The following is a 22,143-nucleotide window of genomic DNA, read 5'->3' on the forward strand; positions in this document are numbered from 1 at the left end:
TAGAAGATAATTTTGGACCAGTGTTCTTGAATATGATGAATTGGGTATTAACTTGAAGGGGAACATTACAGGGCTGTGAGGAAAGAGCAGAGAATGAACATATTGCATACTGTGATGGTTAGGATAGATGATATAATGGGCAGCACGGTGGCCTAGTGGTTAGCACAACCGCCTCACGGCGCTGAGGTCCCAGGTTCGATCCCGGCTCTGGGTCACTGTCCGTGTGGAGTTTGCACGTTCTCCCCGTGTCTGCGTGGGTTTCGCCCCCACAACCCAAAAATGTGCAGAGTAGGTGGATTGGCCACGCTAAATTGCCCCTTAATTGGAAAAAATAATTGGCTAATCTAAATTTAAAAAAAAAAAGGATAGATGATATAGGCCAAATGGCCTTCTTCCGAGCTGTATGATTCTATGATGTTGGTATGCATCCATGTAACTATTGTGTGCTATAACTAAATGTCCTCTTTGTCTTTCAGTCACATTTTGGCGCTGTGTTATCACCCAGGGGCCAGAGTTCAGCTACGGCTGCGCTGAGGGGAGTTGTTACCCAGCCACAGGAGACCTATTGATTGGGCGAGCAGATAGACTCACTGCCACTTCCACCTGTGGCAGGTATAAGCCTGAACCCTTCTGCATTGTCAGCCACCTTCAGGTATGATATATCTGCATTATTGTGTGGCTGTGAGAGGAAAAATAAGATTATATAGCTCTATAAAACAGAAAAGCAGTGGAGCCAGGCCTATGATTTACTATTGTCCTCCAGATTAAGTAACCAGCCGCTCTGGTTTCACTCATGTTAATTGCTTGGCCTTTAGCCTGTCATGTAGTACAAATGCTAGTCTGGTGGGACTGGGGGGCAACAAATTTGATCTTTTCCTTCATATAAATTTAGGGCACTCAATTCTTTTTTTTCATTTAAGGGGCAATTTAGCATGGCCAATTCACCTACCCTGCACATAATTTTGAGTTGTGTGGGTGAGACCCACGCAGACATGGGTAGAATGTGCAAACTCCACACCAACAGTAACCCAGGGCAGGGATCAAATGCGGGTTCTCGGGTGCTATGATGCAGCAGTGTTAACCACTGCACCACCATGCTTGCTGCCCCTGACAAATTTTATCTTGATGGGAACTACTAGGCTATTTCAATCGCACAATCGTTTTTAAAAATACAACTTTGTAATACTCCCTGAGGCATCATGTGGCAACCACTCTAATTGTGCTGCGGGTCAGATGCATTGGTCAAAAAGAACTGTGCACATGGATTCGTGAGCAAAACACTTGCTGTTTTCACACTTGAGATTCACACAAGTGCCATCAGTTTGTGGAAGTGTGAATCTTTAAAACAAAACTTCCAATTTATTTCTCAATGTGCAGGTCATTCATAGCTATAGAGTAGAAATCTGCATTGCTGGCCAGTTTGAAGGACACGAAGCATGAAAGTGATCACAAAAAGATTATAAGCCCTGCCTTTTGGTGATGATTTTTATACTGATATTCCCATTGCTTTCCCTAAGGGAACTTGGGCAGGATTCTCCGCAGGCGGGATTCTCCATTTTTCCGGCGCCTGGGGATTTCCCGATGGCGTGGGGCTGCCCTACAATGGGAAACCCCATTGACTGGCCGGCGTAACAGAGAATCCCGCTGGTGGGTCGGGGCAGAAAAATGGCACGGTGGGGTGGAGAATCCAGCCCCTTGTGTCCAGCCTTTGAAGCTGGCTCTTTGAGTCTCAGTGATACTGCTATTGAAGCTGTGGTTGTGGTTTTTGACAGCAGCACGTGTGTGTTTCATAAGTCTTATTAACAGCCAATACCATTAAGTACAAAATGTTGTAGCTGCATTTATTGTATGATAATGATTGCATCAACGATGGAAATAGATTTTAACACACATTTCATGATAATTCCTTCATAAACGAACACACAAATTAGGAGCAAGAATAGGCCACTCGGCCCCTCGAGCCTGCTCTGCCACGTGATAAGAACCTGGCTAATCTAATTGTGGCCTCTACTTTCCTCTCTAACCCCATACACTTTGACTCTCTTGTCAATCAATAATTTATCTTACTCGACCGTAAAGCTATTAAATGACCCTGCCCACATTCCCTCTGGAGAATAGAATTCCACACAGTAATGACTCCGAGAAAATAATTCTCATCCCTGTCTTAAATGGGTGGGCCCTTATTTTTAAACTGTCTCTGCTGGTTCTAGTCTCAAAAGGGGAAACATTCTCTCAGCATTCAAGTCCCCTCAGGCTCTTGTATGTTTCAGTAAGTTCACCTCCTTCTTGTCAGCTTCAATGGATACATGCACAACCTTTCCTCATAAGCTAACCCCTTCAACCCAGGATTCAGACAAGTGAACCTTCTCTGACCTAGTATTAATGCAGTTCTATCCTTTCTTAAGCCAAGAGTCCATAACTGTACACATACTCTAATATGTGGTCTCAACTGTAGTAAAACCTCCCTACCTTTGTATTCCATTTTCCTTTCAATAAGCCGCAACATTCCATTTGCCTTCCTATTCATCTGCTGCATCTTTGTAATTCTTGTACCCGGACACCCAGATCCCTCTGTACCGCAGAGTTCTGCAGTCTCTCACCATTTAAGTAGAATACTGCTTTAAGTCCACATTTTCCCATAATCTATTTGCCAATGTTTTAGTCCAGCTATCCACATCCGTTTGCAGAGTGTTTGTCGTCCTCCTGTGTGTCATCAGCAAATTTAGCAACCACACATTCAGTCCTTTCATCTAAGTCATTTACATAGACAGTAAATATTTGAGGCTCCTGTACCTATTCCTGTGGCATTCCACTCATCACATATTGCAAACCTGAAAATGACCAATTTAGCCCTTTCTCTGCTTTCTGTTAGCTAACCAATCTTTTATCTATGCTAATATGTTGCCCCTAACCATGAGTTCTTGTTTTATGTAGTAACCTTTGAATATGCCACCTTATCAAACACCCTTTTAATACCCAAGTTCAACACATCTCCAGGTTCCTCTTTATGTTGCTTGTGGTTTACTCAAATAACTCTAATACAGTAGTCAAACGTGATTTCCTTTTCACAAAACCATGTTGACTCTAACTGATTGCATTAAGATTTAAGTACCCTGCTATTGTTTTATACTGTTTCATATTGTTGATATTAGATTCCAGCATTTTCCCTATGATAGATGCTAAGGTAACAGGCCTGTAGTTTCGGTTTCTCTTCTCTCCTCTCCCCCCCCCCCCCCCCCCCTTCTTGAAGAGAGGAGTTACATTTGCTCTTTTACAATCTGGTGGAATCTTTCCAGAATCTAGTGAATTTTGAAAAATTGGAACCAATGAATCTACTGTCTCCACAGTCACTTATTTTAAGACCCTAGGATAAAGTCCTTCAGGTGTTGGGTATTTGTCAGCCTTTAGTTCTAATGGTTTGGTTTACAGGAATTTCAGGAGTGTTATTTGTGTCTTCTAAAAGTGAAGACATGTACAAAATATCTGTTCAATGCTTCTGCCATTTCCTTATTTCCCATTATTCATTTGCTAGACTCCCTTTCTAGAGGGCCCACGTTCACTCCAGTTACTCTTTTCCTTTTTACTACTTTAGAAACTCTTGCTGTCTGTTTTTATATTTCTAGCTACCTTTCTCTTGTACTAATTTCACCCTCAAATTTTTGGTCATTCGTCGCTGATTTTAAAAATGTTGTTCCATCTTCTGACCTGCCAATGACCGTTGCAGAATTGTATGCTTTTTCTTTCAATTTGATACTACCATTAACTTCCTTCGTTTGAGGGGCAGCAGGATGGCGCAATGGTTAACACTGCTGCCTCACGGCACCGACGTCCCAGGTTTGATCCTGGCCCTGGGTCACTGTCCATGTGGAGTTTGCACACTTCTCTCTCTCTCTCTCTCTCTCTCTCTCTCTATCTCTCTGCCCCCCCCCACCCCCACCCCCCCCAACCACCATATTTGCGTGGGTTTGGCCCCCACAACGCAAAGATGTGCAGGGTAGGTGGATTGGCCCCTTAATTGAAAAAAATGAATTGGGTACTCTAAAGTTTTTTTAAAAACTTCCTTTGTTAGCCACAAATTGGTACATCCTTCTATTCTAGAGTCTTTCTTTCCCCCCCGGAATGTTTCTTTGTTCAATATTATGAAATATCTCCTTAAATGTCTGCTATCCTTCAGCCTAATTTCCCAGTTCACTTTAGCCAGCTCAAACTTCATACCGTTACAATTACCTTTGGCCTTAAAGCATTAGATTTTGGCCCACTCTTTTCTCTCTCTCTCTCAATCTGAATGCAAAATTCAGTCATGTTAGAATTGCTGCTACCTAGAAGCTCCTTTACTATGATGTCATTAGTGATCCTACCACATTGTGTACTGCCAGGTCTAGAATGGCCTGCTCTCTAGTAGGCTCTAGAATGTGCTGCTCTAAGAACTTATCCCAAGCACGATGAACTCATCTTCTAGGCTAACATTGTAAATATGATGCATCCAATCTATGTTTAAATTAAAACACCTGTGATTATTGCTGTATCTTTCTTACAAGCCCCATTATTTCTTCCTGTATATTCCATCCTGCGGGATAGCTACTGTTTAGGAGTCTATCAACTACTGTCATAAGTAAACCTCTTAACTTTGCTATTCCTTATCTCGTCACAAACTGACTCTATACTCTGAGTTTTAGAATTAAGACTATTTCTGTTATACTAATGTCTTCCTTAATTAACAGAGCTCTGCTGCCAGCACATCCCTGATTCCTTTCCTTCTGGAATGTCAAATACCCTTGAATATTTAGCCTTGGTCACCTTGTAGCCATGTCTTTGGAATGGTCCGTCCCAATTCGCATCCATACAAGCTGAATAAACCTCAAACTTTTTTGACAGTTGTGAAGGCTGAGGCTCCTTCACTTCTACCTACACATCCCCACATGTACCTCACCCACAGTCACACCCTCCTGTCCTGACTACTGCCCGATCGGTCAACTGTAACTTAAGATTAAGGAATGTGACTACCCTCTAGAACAAAGAATTCGGGTAACTTTCCCCCCTCTTTGACGCATTGCAGTGTCCATAATTTGCCTCCAGCTCATTAACTCTGAGCCGAAGTTCCTCATTCTGCAGACACATTTTGCAGATATATTTGTCATGGATCACCCTGCCATTCACCGGCCTTCGCATACTACAGCTGCAACACACCTGCCTGGCTGTCTTTATTGTGTTTAGTTCTTTTAATTAACTACATTTCAATTAATTCCTCTAGTCTTATGTTTATGTTCTTATTATTTCACGTCATGTTCTACTTATCTTTAGATATTCAGGGCGGCACAGTGGCACTGTTGCTTCACAACGCCAGTGTCCCAGGTTCGATTCTCTGCTTGGGTCACTGTCTGTGCAGAGTCTGCAAGTTCTCCCTGTGTCTGCGTGGGTTTCCTCCGGGTGAATGGTTTCCTCCCACGTGGCCCGAAAGGCATGCTGTTAGGTAATTTGGACATTCTGAATTCTCCCTCCATGTGCCCGAACAGGCACCAGAATGTGGCGACTAGGGGCTTTTCACAGTAACTTCATTGCAGTGATGATCCTACTTGTGACATTAATAAAGATTATTATTATTACCAGCCAATTACCTACCTGCTTCACATTGATTTCACACCCCTGATTTTGTTTCCTGCGAGTAAAAAAAAAATAAATTTATTTCTACACTGTTACTTCAGTCTAGTACTGGGCAGCATGGTGGCACAGTGGTTAGTCCTGCTGCCTCCCGGCCCCGGGCCACTCTGTGGAGTTTGCACATTCTCCCTGTGTCTGCCTGGGTCTCGCACCCACAACCTAACTATGTGCAGAGTAGGTGGATTGGCCACACTAAATTGCCAGCACTATCCAGCACATTTTTTGGGTTGTGGGGGTGAAACCCACGCAAACACAGGGAGAACGTGCAAACTCCACACGGACAGTGACCCAGGGCCGGGATTCGAACCCGGGTCCTCAGCGCCGTGAGGCAGCAATGCTAACCACTGTGCCACCGTGCTGCCCTTCTCTCGCAGCTTGTTAAGGAAACTAGAGAAGTTTCCAAGAGGTCTGAGGTTAAATGTACTGGAACACAGTACATTTACTGCTCAGTAAAGACAGACCAAGCTAGGAAGAAGGCTGAGAACTCAAAAGAGATCAGAAGTATTTTTCAGGTTTGTGAGATTTTACTACAGCCTGTGGAACATGAATTGAAATAACTGTGGAAATCGGTGGCTGGATCTCGGAATTTGTGTGAAAGCAATCAAGACAAAGGAAATCCTAAAGGGATTGGTGTAAAATTCTGCACTGGGTTCGCTGTTAAAAGTGAAGTAGAAACTTTGTTGAAAACTATCATTTAGAAAACCTGGTCCAGATTTCAAAATGCAAACCACAAAAGGAAACATATCTATGAGAGAAGATTTTAGTGTGTTTTTCTGGGAGTGGAGTTGGGAAACTCTCACATGACAATCATCTGGCGGGATTCTGAGAAGACATTCACATAAAATTCACTTGGGGTTCAGAGTAGAGAGTGTATTTGCCCACAGTCATCTTGTGTGTTTAAAAGGGACATGTTAATGAGATCATTGTAGATTAAGGTGTACTTTGCCATCCATGTTAATCTGAAATAAACCTGTGTGACAGTGTTAAACTGAGGGATGAGGAAAGTCGTGTTGTAGTATCATTCAATTTTTTTCATGTTTAGTAATTTTTTAAAATATTAAAACAAATTGGCCATCCTGTCACTGTTCCTCCACGTTTTATAAAAGTTATGGTCTTTTGAGCCAGGGTTCCAATCTGGGATCTTCCTGCCCAGTTAAAACATCAACTGAGATCGTAACACAAGCCTTCATATAGTAACAGGAGAATAGTCTGTCAATGTTTATCCATAGTGACTAAATATATTCAGTTTCCAGTTGTAACACACATGCTATTTTGAATGTCATTTTGCATTACATAGATGCAATTTCATTCTCCTTTTTATCGGCTGGATACTTTTGGTATAAACACCCCAACTACCAAGAGCTCAGTGAATCATGCAGCACAAAAATGTGGGTTTGCAAATCTTCCACTGGTTCCTTCAAACACCAATCATGAATCCCAGCACTTGTCAATATCAGGTCTGTCCATTACATAGCTGCGCCTGAACCCAGTGCGTCCAGCAGCTGACTGGGAAGTAAACGAGAAAGAACAGTGCATGCAGACCATTCTCCCGACACAGAAGCATTCAAAATTAGCTGTGTAATAATGTCATCTCTCTGCAGACTGCTCTTTGGCATGCAAGAAAATAGAGAAGTGATTTCACTTAAGTGAGTGATTTTAATGAAAAGATGTTTGGCTACTTGAGTAACTGAACAATACCAGTATCATTTCCGGTACTAAATGTCAAGATCTTTGTTCAAAGGAGGCAATCCAAAGAAAGTATGTGGAATGATGAGCCCATAGATTGTCAAGAGCAGAGGCCACAGCAGATGCAGAGTTCCAGGGCTGACCGGACATGTCCGATTGCAGAGCTCCCCAATTTGTTAATAAAACATGCATGTTTTATCAATACCCGTTGAAGTGAAAAATATATGCTGCTATTTCATTCAACCAACATCAGTATCAAGAGAAAACAAGTGAAGATGCTGGAAATACTCGGGTCTGCCAGCATCGATATGGAGCAGAGCAGGGGTAACATTTCAGGTTGATGATCCTTCATCATAGCTCCACAGAAATATGGGAGTGTAATTCGTTCATCAGATTGAAGGTACTGACTATTGTGAACACAGAGAATGAGACCCAGTGCACTAATTATTTTCTTTAAAAATAAATTTAGAGTATCCAATTATTTTTTTCCCAATTAAGGGGAAATTTAACGTGGCCAATCCACCTACCCTGCACATCTTTGGGTTGTGGGGGTGAGACACACGCAGACACGGGGAGAATGTGCAAACTCCACACGGATAGTGACCTGGAGCCGGCATCGATCCCGGGTCCTCGGCACCAGGAGGCAGCAGTGTTAACCACTGTGCCACCCTATAGTACACTAATTATAATCCACTCTTTCCTGATGAAAGGCCTTCGACCTGAAACACTTAACTTTTTTTTTCTTGACAGATTCTACCTGACCGTGAGTATTTCCAGCACTTCTGTTTTAATTTCGTCACTTGTCAATCCTAAATCAAGTAAAGTTTGTGCTGATCATCTCTTCGAGATTTACCTCATGATGTTGTCCAATCTTCAGTCTCCGCTTCTGGTGGAAACACTTACTAAACTGATTCAATTAGGTATTTTCTGTTTGAGCTTCAATAGCTTTTTATCAAATCTTCCATAAAAGTCAAAACACTGAAAGCGACATTATTTAGTTTAAAATGCTTTCAGTAGTATGGGATGAACAGGTTACTTCTAGTTCAATGCTTTTGTTGCAGCTGAGTTGTAAAGCTTCGTTTTCAATAGGCCTAATCAATTGGAGCCTGACAGCTGCTTTCATGTGAGATTATTGCTTCTAGTCACAATCAGCAATCCTGTTTTGTCCTCATTCTCTAAGCTGTATCCAGTTGTTAAATTTGAATGGCTTCCGCTCTTATCTAATTTGTTCAAGAAATAGTGCAAACAATGATGCCTTGGAGAAACGTGGCCACTGTAGCCTTTACCACAAAAATGAGTACATCTAATTCTCACTGAGAACAGCAGTCTCGTCACAGTATCTAATCCGTCATAGGTGTTCCAAGACTCTCATTGCAAAGAAAGCTTTAAACTTCACTTCTGGATTTCCAGTCAACATCTGCTGAAGTTATTTCAATTCTCTTTGGGAGCTAAATGTGTTCTAATGCATACATCTGTTTCAGATTTTGAACTTTCTGGAAAGCAACAGGTATCTTGCAAGCATTTGAAGTGAACACTGTGCAAAAGCAGTTGTGCACTTTTCACTCTTTCCTGCTAATTACTAAGTTCCGTGAGCAGCTTCAGTTAATTTACCTTCCTGGATAGTAATTTTGATGAAACGTCAGAATCTTTGGAAGGGAGCACCATGATACATAATAGATCCACTGCCACCCGTTTTGTGCCTCAGCTGAAGTTGAATTTTACCCCCTGGATAGATGTGGTCTTTATGGTATGTGATTTGCTGGAAAGTCAGTGATGGATTGCAGATGGGTAAATTGGCTTGCATGTTCTTGATGATTTTCAATTGTAGTGATTCCAAAGTTACCAAAGGCACGAACCAATAACCTGAAGTAGTAATTTGTGATTTCAAAGTGCTTTTGTTTCCTTTTTTAAAAAGGTGCATAGCAAACTAATTTTATGTTTACAAATGAGACAGAAGAGTAATAGATTTCAAAGCATTTCATTGTGTCATTCAATCTGGCATTATGGTAAAGGGATGTTACATGGCCATACTTGCTCCATAGAACAGTACAGCGCAGAACAGGCCCTTCGGCCTTCAATGTTGTGCCGAGCCTTGTCCGAAACCAAGATCATTCTGGTGTGCTCCATGTGCCTATCCAATAACCGCTTGAAAATTCCTAAAGTGTCCGACTCCACCGTCACAGCAGGCAGTCCATTCCACACCCTAACCACTCTGAGTAAAGAACCTACCTTGGACATTCCTCCTATACCTCCCACCCTGAACCTTATAGCTATGCTCCCTTGTAACAGCTACATCCATCCGAGGAAATAGTCTCTGAACGTCCACTCTATCTATCCCCCCTCATCATCTTATAAACCTCTATTAAGTCGCCTCTCATCCTCCTTCACTCCAAAGAGAAAGCCCAAGCTCCCTCAACCTTTCCTCATAATACCTATCCTCCAAACCAGGCAGCATCCTGGTAAATCTCCTTTGCACCCTTTCCAATGCTTCCACATCCTTCCTATAGTGAGGTGACCAGAATTGCACACAATACTCCAAATGTGGTCTCACCAGGGTCTTGTACAGTTGCAGCAAATGCCTGATCATGAAGGGGAGGCGAGGCAATGGTGTAGCGGTATTGTGGGGTGGACTAGTAATCCAGAGACCCAGGGTAATGTGCTGGCGACTTGGGTTTGCATCCCGCCATCACGGGGTGAAATTTGAATTGAATAATAATGTGGAATTGCAGGTTCGATACTTTGCCAGAAAGGAAATACAGAGCTTCCCAGTAGAGCCGGCTTCCACATTGCTGGAGGAGGTGCTGACGACAGGGGGACTGGACAAGGGGGTAGTATCGATGGTTTATTGGGCTATTTTGGAGGAGCAGAAGGCGCCGCTAGAAGAGATCAGGGAAAAGTGGGAGGAAGAGTTGGGAGAGGCTATGGAGGAGGGGTTCTGATGTGAGGTGCTCCAGAGGGTGAATGCCTCCACCTCGTGTGCGAGGTTGGGGCCGATACAGCTGAAGGAGGTGTATAGAGCGCACCTTACAAGGGCAAGGATGAGCCGGCTCTTTTGAGGGGGTAGAAGATGTGTGTGAGTGTTGTTTGGGGACGGGGGGAATCATGTTCATATGTTTTGGTCCTGGTCCTGTTTTGGTCCTGTCCAAAGCTGGAGGATTACTGGAAGGAGATGTTTAGGGTAATCTCTAAAGTGGTGCACGTGAAACTGGACCTGGGCCCTCGGGAGGCCATGTTCAGGGTGTCGGATCAGACGGGGTTGGAAACGGGCGCAGAGGCAGATGTTGTAGCCTTCGCCTCATTGATCGCCCGAAGGTGGATCCTGTTAGGGTGGAGATCAACCTCTCCACCCTGCGCCCTGGCGTGGCGAGGGGATCTGCTGGAATTCTTAATGCTTGAAAAGGTAAAATCTGAACTGAGGGGAAGGATGGAGGGGTTCTACAACTCATGGGCGTTATTCATTATGCACTTTTGAGAATTGGATCATATCGAACATTAGGGGGGGGGGTTGGGAGCTGGGAGGGTTGGGAGGAGAGGGACTGTATGTGTTAATGGTGATTATGGGTGATTCGTGATTCCTTTTTGTCATTTGTTTATGTTAACATGCGGGCCAATGTTTGGGGGAGGATGGGATCGTTGTTATTGATATGGGGATTGACATTACATTTGTTACTGATTATTATTTATTGTTGGGTGTAAATTTGGGGGGAAAATGTGAAAAAGGAGAATAAAAAATATTAAAGAAAATAATAATAATATGCAATTAAATGTCTAATGATGACCATGAAGCCTAGCCTACATGTGACTCCAGATCCACAGTAATGTGGTTGAACCTTAAATGCCCTCAGGGCTGGGCAATTAATGTTGGTCCAGCCAGTAATGCCCACATCCCATCAACAAATAAAAAGAGTCACCTTAAGTATTTTCAGACAGTTTTTCCCATTCTGGTATAAGATTTTGTATCATTCATTGTGATTACAGTGTTAATCCCTTTGTGGTTTTACACCAAATTCATGCTTATTGTGTGCAAGTAGAAATGTACAGTTCTCTATTTTTGCTGCACTTTTTAATAGCTGATCCCCCCCAAAAAAAGTAATGGAAGATGTTAAATGGCCATAGTGCACAAGCAAAGAAAAGAGTAACTTCTGTCATGTTAAATTTAATATATATATATATATTATATATACATACATACACACTCTCTCACACACACGCACACATACATAAATACACGCATAGCTCTTAAAGTTTCCTATTGATCTGTTGTTGAGGCTTAAGGGCCATCATATCCTTGTGTATTTTCTATTCTCTTGGGAGAAACAACACAAATGAATGTAGAGCAGATTGGTGGCAAAAGGACATTTTCTGGCATTGCATGACTTGCACTTGGCAGTTTGAGAAATATTTTAGCTTTATGTATTCCTTCCTGTTATAAATGTGAACTAGCCTGCCTCCGCTCATTTGCTGAAACTGTTATCTGTGCCTTTGGTTCTATTGGACTTGACTCAACTATTCCAGTACTCTCCTGGCTGCTTGTCCACTGTAAACCTGGGCCCATCCAAAAATGGTGACTTGTGCTAATTTGTATCAAGTCTCCGATTCATCCATTAAAAAATATATATATTTATTCAAGGCATTTCACATATATGCACAGAATATCAGAAGAATAACACATCAACCCAATAAACAACCACAACCTACAAACCCCTGATATCAATACCCTGCCACGTCCTGCCTTCCCCCCTTACCTCCCACCTCCACCTTTAGCCGAATCCCTCCACCCACCCCCACAGTGCGAACTTGGCCTTCTCCACCCTCAGAATTCTGCCAGATCGCTCACCCCTTACCCTTGCTTTTGGCAGCTCCAAGTCCTGCCAATCCCACTGCCTGGAATCCCGGTTCTTTCGACACACCAAATATCGCCACCTCCATACTCTGAACCACGCCAGAGCCAGCACCTCGGGCCTCACGTCCGGGAACTCATGCCAGAACCTCCTCCATTTTGGACACACCTGGAACACGTGGACATGGTTCGCGGGCCCCTTCCATGCACTGCCGACATCTGTCCTCCACCCCAGCAAAGAACCTGCTCATCCTCGCCACCATCATGTGGGCCCTATGCAACACTTTAAACTGGATGAGGCTCACCTTCGCACACGACGAGGATACGTTCAACCTCCACAAGGCCTCTGCCCGTGTCCCAGCCTGTACCACCCCATCCAGTTCCTCCTCCCACTTGCGCTTGATATCCTTCACTGAGGTGCCCTCCCTCTACACCAGTTCCTTATAAATATCTGACACCCTCCCCATCCCTAACTCATCCTCCACTAACAGTTTGTGTGGTACACCCGGAAAGACGGCACCCCCCCCCCCCCCCCCCCCCCCCCCCCCCCCCCCCCCCCCGAACCAGAAACCCCCCGAACCAGAAACCTAGGCAGCACCGTCATTTTCACTGTCTGCACCCACCCAGCCAGCGACAGCGGCAACACATCTCGCCTCTTAAAATTCACCTTCATCCCTATTTCCCATGTTCAATTTATATCCCAAAAGCCGGCCTAATCCCCCCCCCCCCCCCCCCCCCCCCCCCCCGCCCGCAATATTGCCCATCAGGTCTGAAAATATATAACAAATCACCCACATGCAGCGAAACCCTATGCTCTCCCCCACCCCACATCTATCACCCTCCAATCCTCCGGCACCATAAGCACCATTGCCTGCGAAAAGCAATGGGGAGAGCGGGCACCCTTGTCTCATTCCACAGCATAGCCCAAAGTATCCCGAACTCCCTCGGTTCGTCCGCACACCTGCCATTGGCACCTTTTACAGAAGCCGGACCCAATCTACAAACCCCTGCCCTAACACCTCAAAACCACTCCAGCACCTCATCCAAATACGGCAACTCCACCTGATCAGAAGTCCACTCCGCATCCATCGCTTACAACGCACCCATGCCATCCATCACCTCCCTCAACCCAAGCGGGGCCCCAAGGCCCTGAACCCACCCCATCTCCACCTTGGGAAACTCCAACTCATCCAGGAACTGCAGCATCCCCACTTCCCAATCGGGGACTCCGACTCTTACAGTCTCCTATAAAAGGACTCAAATGCACCATTCACCCCTTCCGGGTCTATCATCACCGTACCCCTCTCGTCCTTCACCATACCAATCTCCCTTGCAGCCGCTTGCTTCCTCAACTGATGGGCCAGCATCCTACTGGCCTTCTCCCCATACTCGGACACTGTCTCTCTGGCCCTCTTCAACTGCTCCACTCCCTTCCCTGTAGACACTAACCCAAACTCCATCTGGGGCCTCTGCCTCTCCTTCAACAGCCCCTCCTCCGGTGCCACTGAGTACCTCCGATATACCCTCAGAATCTTATCTACAGCCTTGCTCTCTCCTGCTGCTCCACCCTCTTCCTGTATGCCCAAATCAAAATAAACACCACCCCCCTCCCCAACTATAGCCTTGAGTGGCGCTGTCACCTCCCCCATACCATTCAACACATAGCCCTGAATGGCAGCCTTCATCCGCTCACGCCTTCACTGCGGCTGTTGGGCCTCCTCCTGAACCATCCGCAAATCCACCCAATGCACTCGTGGTCAGAAACCACAATCGCCAATAGTTGGCCACCCCGGCGAGCAGCACCTTGTTCATCATTTAAAAAAATCAATCTGGGAATACAACCGTTGCACATGGGAGAAGTATGAAAACTCCTTCGACCTCTGCCTCCCAAACCTCCCCGGGTCCACCCACTCATCGCTCCATGAACTCCCTCAGCTCCCTAGCCATTGCTGACACCCTCGCTGACTGGGTGTATTCCCAGATTGATTTTTTTATGATGGACAAGGTGCTGCTCGCCGGGGTGGCCGACTCTTGGCGATCTGACTTCAGACACGATCGGTCCAGGACCGTATTAAATCATCCCCCATAAGCAGCTGTTGCAGATCCAGGTCCGGAATCTTCTCCAATACCCGCCTCCTAAAGTCCATGTCATCCTAATTCGGGCCATAAATGTTTACTGGGACTACTGGCATCCACTCCAACTTCTCGCATACCTACCCCCCAGATGGACCACAATGCTTCCCACCTCAAATGCCACCCTCTTGTTAACCAACACCACCACCCCCCTCGTCTTCATCCAGCCCGAGTGAAACACCTGCCCCACACATCCCTTCCTCAGCTTCGTCTGATCCCCCAACTTCAGGTGCTTCTGCAAAAACACCATGTGACTAGTCTGGTCAGGGGGCTCCCTGCTCCCCTCCTCATCCCGCATCATGCACCCCTCCAGGACTGTCCTTGGATGCCCATCACTCCCTTCCCAACTGCCACACCAACCAGCCCCATGTCAGCAGCCTCCCCCCTACCTTCAAACGAAGAACCAATCCCATCCCACCCTCGCTCCCCCACCCATTCCTCCTGGCAACCTCCCCCCACTTCACTCCCGTTAACTAGCCTGCCCAGCTAGCAAGGTGGCCCCTGCCCACGGCCTCTGACTGCACACCATCCCTCCAGTTAACCCTCCACCCCCTCCCACCCCAAATCCTCCTGACCACCAACAAAGAGACCAAAAAGCACACTCACCATCATCCGATTCATCCATGAGCCCTGTGCATGCTGACCTACATTGATTCACTTTCTGGTATTAGCTCCATTTTTATATTTCCACCCTTGTTTGAATTCCCTTGACTTTATCTTTACTTCATTTCTGGCCACTTTTTTCATTTCACTCTTGGTCACTGCTTTCACTTCCTTGGTCCAAGGTTTTAGAATTTACGCTCTCTCTCTCTCTCCCTCTTTCTCTCTCGCGTTCTTCCTCCTTCAAGATGCTATTTCAAACCCTCTAACAGGATCTGATTGTGTATTTCACCCCCACCCGTGGAGTGGGAAATAGGGTAATCAATATTCATGCTGTCACCCTAATATGACTTCCTACCTCACTACTGACTATGATTGAAACTTGGAACATCTTGATCAGTGTGACTCAGGAACATCAATATCCACCAAGAACAGGAGTTTTGTTCACTACCAGGAAAAAGTACAAATGGGGATCAGTGTACTTTCCATATTAAAATCACGTTTACTAAATGTGCCAGAGTTTGCTACTTGGGTTCCATCCAATTTTGGTGTTGTATTTGGTATTAGGAAAATAGAAGGCATACTAAACTTTCCATTTTTGCTTTCTCAGGAAGTAAAAAAATGCTTTTCATGTGATTCACGGGCTCTTTTTGCTGAAAATTCGAACAGCCATAGAATTGAGAATGTTGTCACCACGTTTGCTCACAACCGACTAAACACCTGGTGGCAGTCTGAAAATGGTGAGTTATGGTTGGTATGAGACTATAAATGTCATCAGTTCATCATAGAGCAAGAACCGTATGTAGGTATTTAGTATGTGAATTTTGTTGACTGATATAGACCAACAAACTTCCAGTTGTAAAAGGCCTTTTACAAATCTAACCTAGAGCTTTCAATGTAATGAGTTGGTGAGTAAATCGTTCCTGGTGTCTACTGAGCCATGCGGACAGTTGTTGGATGTGATCTCTACGCTGTGCTGAGTTAACTAAACTCAGCTGGGCGCTACAGTTGATTTTGATGCTCCTGGACGTACATGTGTGCACGCGTGCCGTGCGAACATAGCAATCCGATGAGACCGAACGAGAAATTCCTATTCCTAAATGTTGACACATGTTCTGTGGCGACAGGCAGGTATGCTGTTCTAGAATGCAAGGCATTGTTACTGGCAACCAAGAGTCTTGACGTCAGGGTGTGTGGTGGTGGCAGTAAGGGTTTAATTCTTCAAGACTAACTTTCTGACCTGAAGCATCCTCGACAGTACAAGTTCTAATAGCTTAAATACTGAGATTATCCAATTTACTAAGCAAATGAGAATTAATTAGATGAAAGTGAAAATTAACTTGAATGACGACTAAAAATGAATTTGATCCAATAATTTAAATATGGTCAGGGTATTACTTTATTTGGAAATGTAAGTTTGAGAATACCTTGTTAGCCCATAGAATTCTCACTTGAATATCATTGACGTTTGCCTACAGCTCCTGTCCTGTGGATTTTGTACATGGCCAACAGTCTGGCTGATTTGTTTCTAGTTTTGGGGCCAATAAAATATGTTGTTTCAGTGTTGGAAGTAACGTGATAGTGTAAGCCATCTTGCATATTGACTGCAGTGACGTCATTGTATGCATGCTGGATGCGATGTGAGGACATGTCTGCTCATGCAGGATAAAAGAAAAACAGCTGATTTGTGAAACTGTTTTGTCAATAGGATTGGAAGATGGTTATTAAATCCTTTTGATTCCTTGAGCCAGTCTCCCTTCATTTCAAAGCTAGAGTCATTGGGTCTCTCTGTGCTCTTCTGTACTTCCCCTTCATCATTGGTCTTTGTTATATTAGCCAATGTAATGCTTAATGTACACACTTTCTTTTGTTTACATTTCTACTTTTTAATAAACGTTTTATTGAGGGTTTTTTTGGCATTGTAACAGCAGCAAATTAAACAATGTACATGAGAATATAAACAGTGAAAATACCACCTCACTCCCCCACAGGGTCCACCATTAATTAACCCCCTAATCTACGCTAACCTAACACCCCCCCCCCCCCCCCCCCCCCCTCCCCAGGTCTCTGACTTTGGGGGCTTTGAGTCCCTCCAAGCTAATAGTATCCGTCTCCGGGCTACCAGGGAAGCAAAGCCCAGAACGTCTGCCTCTTTCTCCTCCTGGATTGCCGGGTCTTCTGACAGCTCGAAAATTGCCACCTCTGGACTCAATGCCACCCTTGTTTTTAATACCTTGGACATGACATCAGCAAACCCCAGCCAAAATCCCCTAAGCTTTGCACATGCCCAGAACATGTGGACATGGTTTGCTGGTCCTCCGCACATTTTGCACACCTGTCTTCCACCCCAAAGAATCTGCCCAAAGTCATGTGGGCTCGGTGAACGACCTTGAATTGAATCAGGCTGAGCCTGGTACAAGATGCGATTGCGTTGACTCTACTCAACGCATCCGCCCAAAGGCCCTCCTCTGTCTCTCCCCCCAGCTCCCACTTTCGCTTCAGCTCCTTGGTCTGCATCTCCATAATTCCATAACTTCCTTGTAAATGTCCGAGACGCTCCCTTCTCCTACCCACCCTCTGGAAACTACCCTGTCCTGAATCCCCCTTAGCGGTAGGAGCGGGAAGATTGATACTTGTCTACGCAGAAAGTCCTGCACCTGCAGATATTTAAATTTGTTCCCCCCACCCCCAAAATCATGGCTATGTTTGCCGCCCAATAATAATTGCTAAAGTCCGGCAGCACCAGCCCGTCCTCTCCCCGACTCCGCTCAAGCATTACCCTCCTCACTCGTGGGGACTTGCTGCCCCCCCCCCCCCCCCCCCCCCCAAGCCTGCAATAAATTGATTGACCAGCTTAAAAAAGGACCGTGGAATAAAGATGGGGAGGCATTGAAATACAAACAGGAATCTCGGGAGGACCGTCATTTTCACCGTTTCGTGTCTCTCAGCTCGAGACAGCGGGAGCGCATCCTATTTCCGGAAATCAGCTTTCATTTGAGCCACCAACCGGGCCAGTTTATGTAGCCGGTCCCAATCCTGCGCTACTTGAATACCTAGGTACCTGAAACTGTCCCCTACCAATCTAAATGGCAGCTCCCCCAGTCGCCTCCCCAACCCCTCGTCTGGACCACAAACATCTTGCTCTTCCCCATATTAAGCTTATACCCCGAGAGACACACACACACCAACACACACACACACACACACACACCCCAACGGACCAGCCCCTTGAGGCTGTCAGATCAATTGCTGGCGACACTAGAGCCAGCGCAAACAGCAGTGGGGAGAGGGGGCATCCTGTCTTGTCCCCCGGTGCAGTCTAAAATAGTCCAAAGTCATCCTGTTCATCCGTACACTTGCCACAGGAGCCTGGTACAGCAACCTGACCCAGTCAATAAAGCCCCTTCCAAATCTGAACCGCCCCAGAACCTCCCATAAATAAACCCATTCAACCCGGCCAAAAGCTTTTTCTGCACCCATCGCGACCACTACCTCCACTTCCCTACTTTCCGGGGACATCATGATCACATTGGCCACCAACTGCCTGCCCTTAATGAACCCCGTCTGATCCTCCACAATAACGTTCGGTACATAGTCCTCAATACTGGAGGACAACATTTTGGCCAACAGTTTGGCGTCTACATTCAGCAGGGATATCGACCTGTAGGACCCACATAGCTCCGGGTTCTTGTCCTGTTTCAGGATAAGCAAAATCGTAGACTGTGACATCGTCTGGGGCAGAACCCCTCTTTCGCTTGCCTCATTAAACACCTTCATCAGCACCGGTCCCAATATCCTGGAGAACCTTTCATAGAACTCTGCTGGGTACCCGTCTGGTCCCGGGGCCTTACCCAACTGCATGGCCTTCAAGCCCTCCACTATCTCTTCCAACCCGATCGGGGCCCCAAGCCCTCTACCAGCTCCCCGTCCACCTTTGGGAAAGTCAACCCCTCCAGAAAGTGCCTCATCCCCTCTGGCCCCGTAGGGGGTTCTGACCTGTACAGCCTGCTGTAGAAATCCCTAAATGCCTTAACTCACCCCTGCCGAATCCCCAACCACGTTCCCATCCCCGTCAATAACTTTCCCTATTTCTCTAGCTGCCTCCCTCTTTCTGAACTGCTGTGCAAGCATCCTGCTAGCCTTCTCACCATGCTCGTAGATCGCCCCCCTCGCCTTTCTGAGCTGTTCCACTGCCCTCCTTGTGGTCAACAAGCCGAACTCTGCCTGTAGCCTCTGCCGTTCCCTAAAAAGCCCTATCTCTGGAGTCTCCGTGTACCTCCTGTTGACTTGTAGAATCTCTTTCACCAGTCGGTCCGTCTCTGCCCTGTCCGTCCTGTCCCTGTGAGCCCGGATCGCGATCAGCTCTCCTCTCACCACTGCCTTCAGTGCTTCCCAGATCACCGCTGCTGAGATTTCCCCCGTATCATTTACCTGCAGGTAATTTTGTATGCATTTCGTCAGCCTCTCGCACACCGCTTTGTCCGCCAACAGCCTGACATCTAACCTCCATTGCGGGTGCTGATTGCTATCCTTACTAACCTGCAGGTCAACCCAGTGTGGAGCATGGTCTGAGATTGTGATCGCCGAGTATCCCATGCCCACCACCCCTGCCTGCAAGACCCTACCCAAAATAAAGAAATCGATCCGTGAGTCTACCTTATGTACGTGGGAGTAGAAGGAGAACTCCTTCACCTTCGGCTTCCTAAATCTCCATGGATCCACCTCCCCCATCTGCTCCATGAACCCTTTCAGTTCCTTTGCCATTGCTGGCACCCTGTCCGTTTTTGAGCATGACCGATCCACGCCAGGATCAATAACTGTATTAAAGTCCACTCCCATGACCAGCTTGTGCGAGTCCAGGTCCGGTATCTTCCCCAACATCCTCTTTATGAATTCCACGTCATCCCAATTTGGTACATACACATTAACCAGCACTACCTTCATCCCCTCCAGCTTACCGCTAACCATAATATATCGACCTCCCATATCCAAAACCATTCTACCCACCTCCATATCACCCGCTTATTAATCAAGATCGCAACCCCTCTAGTCTTTGTGTCCAGCCCCGAGTGGAAGACCTGACTGACCCAACCTTTCCTCCATCTAACCTGGTCCACTACTTTAAGGTGGGTCTGCAACATTACCACGTCAGGGCAGCACGGTGGCTCAGTGGTAGCACTGCAGTCTCACGGCGCCGAGGTCCCAGGTTCGATCCCGGCTCTGGGTCACTGTCCGTGTGGAGTTTGCACATTCTCCCCGTGTTTGCGTGGGTTTCACCCCCACAACCCAAAGATGTGCAGGCTAGGTGGATTGGCCATGCTAAATTGCCCCTTAATTGGAAAAAATTAATTGGGTACTCTAAATTTATATTTAAAAAAAACATTACCATGTCCGCCTTCAGTCCCCTCAGGTGCGCGAACACACGTGCTCTCTTAACTGGCCCATTTAACCCTCGAACATTCCAGGTGACCAGCCTAGTTGGGGGGGCAAAGTGCCCCTCCGCGGATCAGCCATCCCCTGTCTTGGGCCTGCCTCCAGCCCATGCGCCGCGCCTTCTCTGGCCCGCCCCCCTGGCAGCCCCCGCCGCCGACCTCCTCTCTGTCCCTCAACCAAAGTCACTCCCTCGTCTGCAGAACAACTATCCCCACTCCCCCCAGCAACACCACTCTGAAACCTAACCCATACAATAAACCCCACAATGCGCCTCCGTGAGCCAGCTCACCCTGCTAGCCTGGTTGCCCCCGGCACCAAATAGTCTCCCACCTGTTGTTTCCCCCTCCTCCCCCCGCTCACACAAACAAATTCCCTCATCTGACGATCCCCACACAATCACCCAACTGAAAGAAAAACACCGAAACCCAAACAAGCAAGTCTCCATCCCACAAAAGTGCACATCAAAGCAAAAAGCATTGCCAACATTCCCCAGAAAGAAAACCCAAATACAAAAAACTTTTTTCCCCCCTTCTTAAACAGAACTCAAAAACAGAAGAGGAAAAATAAAAAAAACATTAAAAAAAACAATATAAGTTGTCTCAAAGTTCAAAAGTTCTCAGCCCACCACCAGTCCTTTTCTTTTCACGAAGCCCAGAGCGTCTTCGGGTGACTAAAAATAATGATGCTGGTCTTCATATGTGACGACGAGCCGGATACAGCAGTCCAAACTTCACCTGTTTCTTGAAGAAGATTGACTTAATTTGGTTGAAGCCTGCCCTTTTCCTGGCCACCTCCACACTCGGGTCCTGGTAAACCCGCAGGATACTGTTGTTCCACTTACAGCTCCGCGTTCGCTTGGCCCACTGAAGAAGACATTCCTTGTCCAGGAACCTGCGGAATCTCGCCACTATTGCCCTCGGAGGGTCCCCCGTTCGCGGCTTCCTCGCAAGCACTCTGTACGCCCTGTCCACCTCCAAGGGTCGGGGGAATTCCCCCTCCCCCAGCAGCTTCTCAAACATACCCGCTATGTATGCCCCAGCTTCAGCTCCCTCAGACCCCTCCGAAAGCCCGACAATTCTTAAGTTCTGCCAACGGGACCTATTCTCTAGGTCTTCCATCTTCTCCCGAAGCCTTTTCTGCTGGTCCCTCAACATCCCCACCTCCAGCTCCACCGCCGTTTGATGCTCCTCCTGCTCAGCCAACGCCTTCTCAACCTTCTGGATCACCCGATCCTGGGCGTCCAATCTGTGCTACAGCCGATCAATCGACTCTTTAATCGGGCCCAGGCAGTCCCGTTTCTGCTTGACAAAGCCGTCCTGGATGACCTGCATCAAATACTCCGTTGATCGCTGGGCCGACACACCAGGGATCCGATCCTCGGCCATGATGTCTACTGCTGCAGCTTCAGCACGGCCCTTGCCTGTCTTTTTATTTCTGCCTTTTCGTGCACCTCTGGTTCTTTTCTCCATACACCGATGTGTGGAAACGGTGCCCAATTGCCTCAGCCTTTGAATTTACAGTTTAAAACCGGGAAAAAGTCGGGGGGGGGGAAGGTCCAAAAGTCCAACTAGAGCAGGAGCCACCAAATGTGCGACTTACTCCTTCATTTTTTTAATTTTTAAAAAAAATAAATTTAGTGTACCCAATCATTTTTCCAATTAAGGGGCAATTTAGAGTGGCCAATCCACCTAGCTTGCACATTTTTGGGTTGTGGGGGCGAAACCCACGCAGACACGGGGAGAATGTGCAAACTCCACACAGACAGTGACCCAGAGCCGGGATCGAACCTGGGA

At 46.4% G+C, this 22,143-nt stretch overlaps 1 protein-coding gene across 1 annotated transcript in view; it reads left to right on the plus strand.

Annotated features, from left to right (window-relative positions):
- Positions 1–22,143, plus strand: part of lamb1a (laminin, beta 1a) — a 122,989-nt gene that overhangs the window by 1,960 nt on the left and 98,886 nt on the right. The window contains exons 2-3 of the mRNA XM_038811283.1: positions 477–652; positions 15,528–15,657. Coding sequence (XP_038667211.1) covers positions 477–652; positions 15,528–15,657 — 306 coding nt within the window. The remainder of the gene's footprint in view (positions 1–476; positions 653–15,527; positions 15,658–22,143) is intronic.

This window comes from Scyliorhinus canicula, chromosome 11 (genome assembly GCF_902713615.1).
Source record: "Scyliorhinus canicula chromosome 11, sScyCan1.1, whole genome shotgun sequence".
Classification (NCBI taxonomy): domain Eukaryota; kingdom Metazoa; phylum Chordata; class Chondrichthyes; order Carcharhiniformes; family Scyliorhinidae; genus Scyliorhinus; species Scyliorhinus canicula.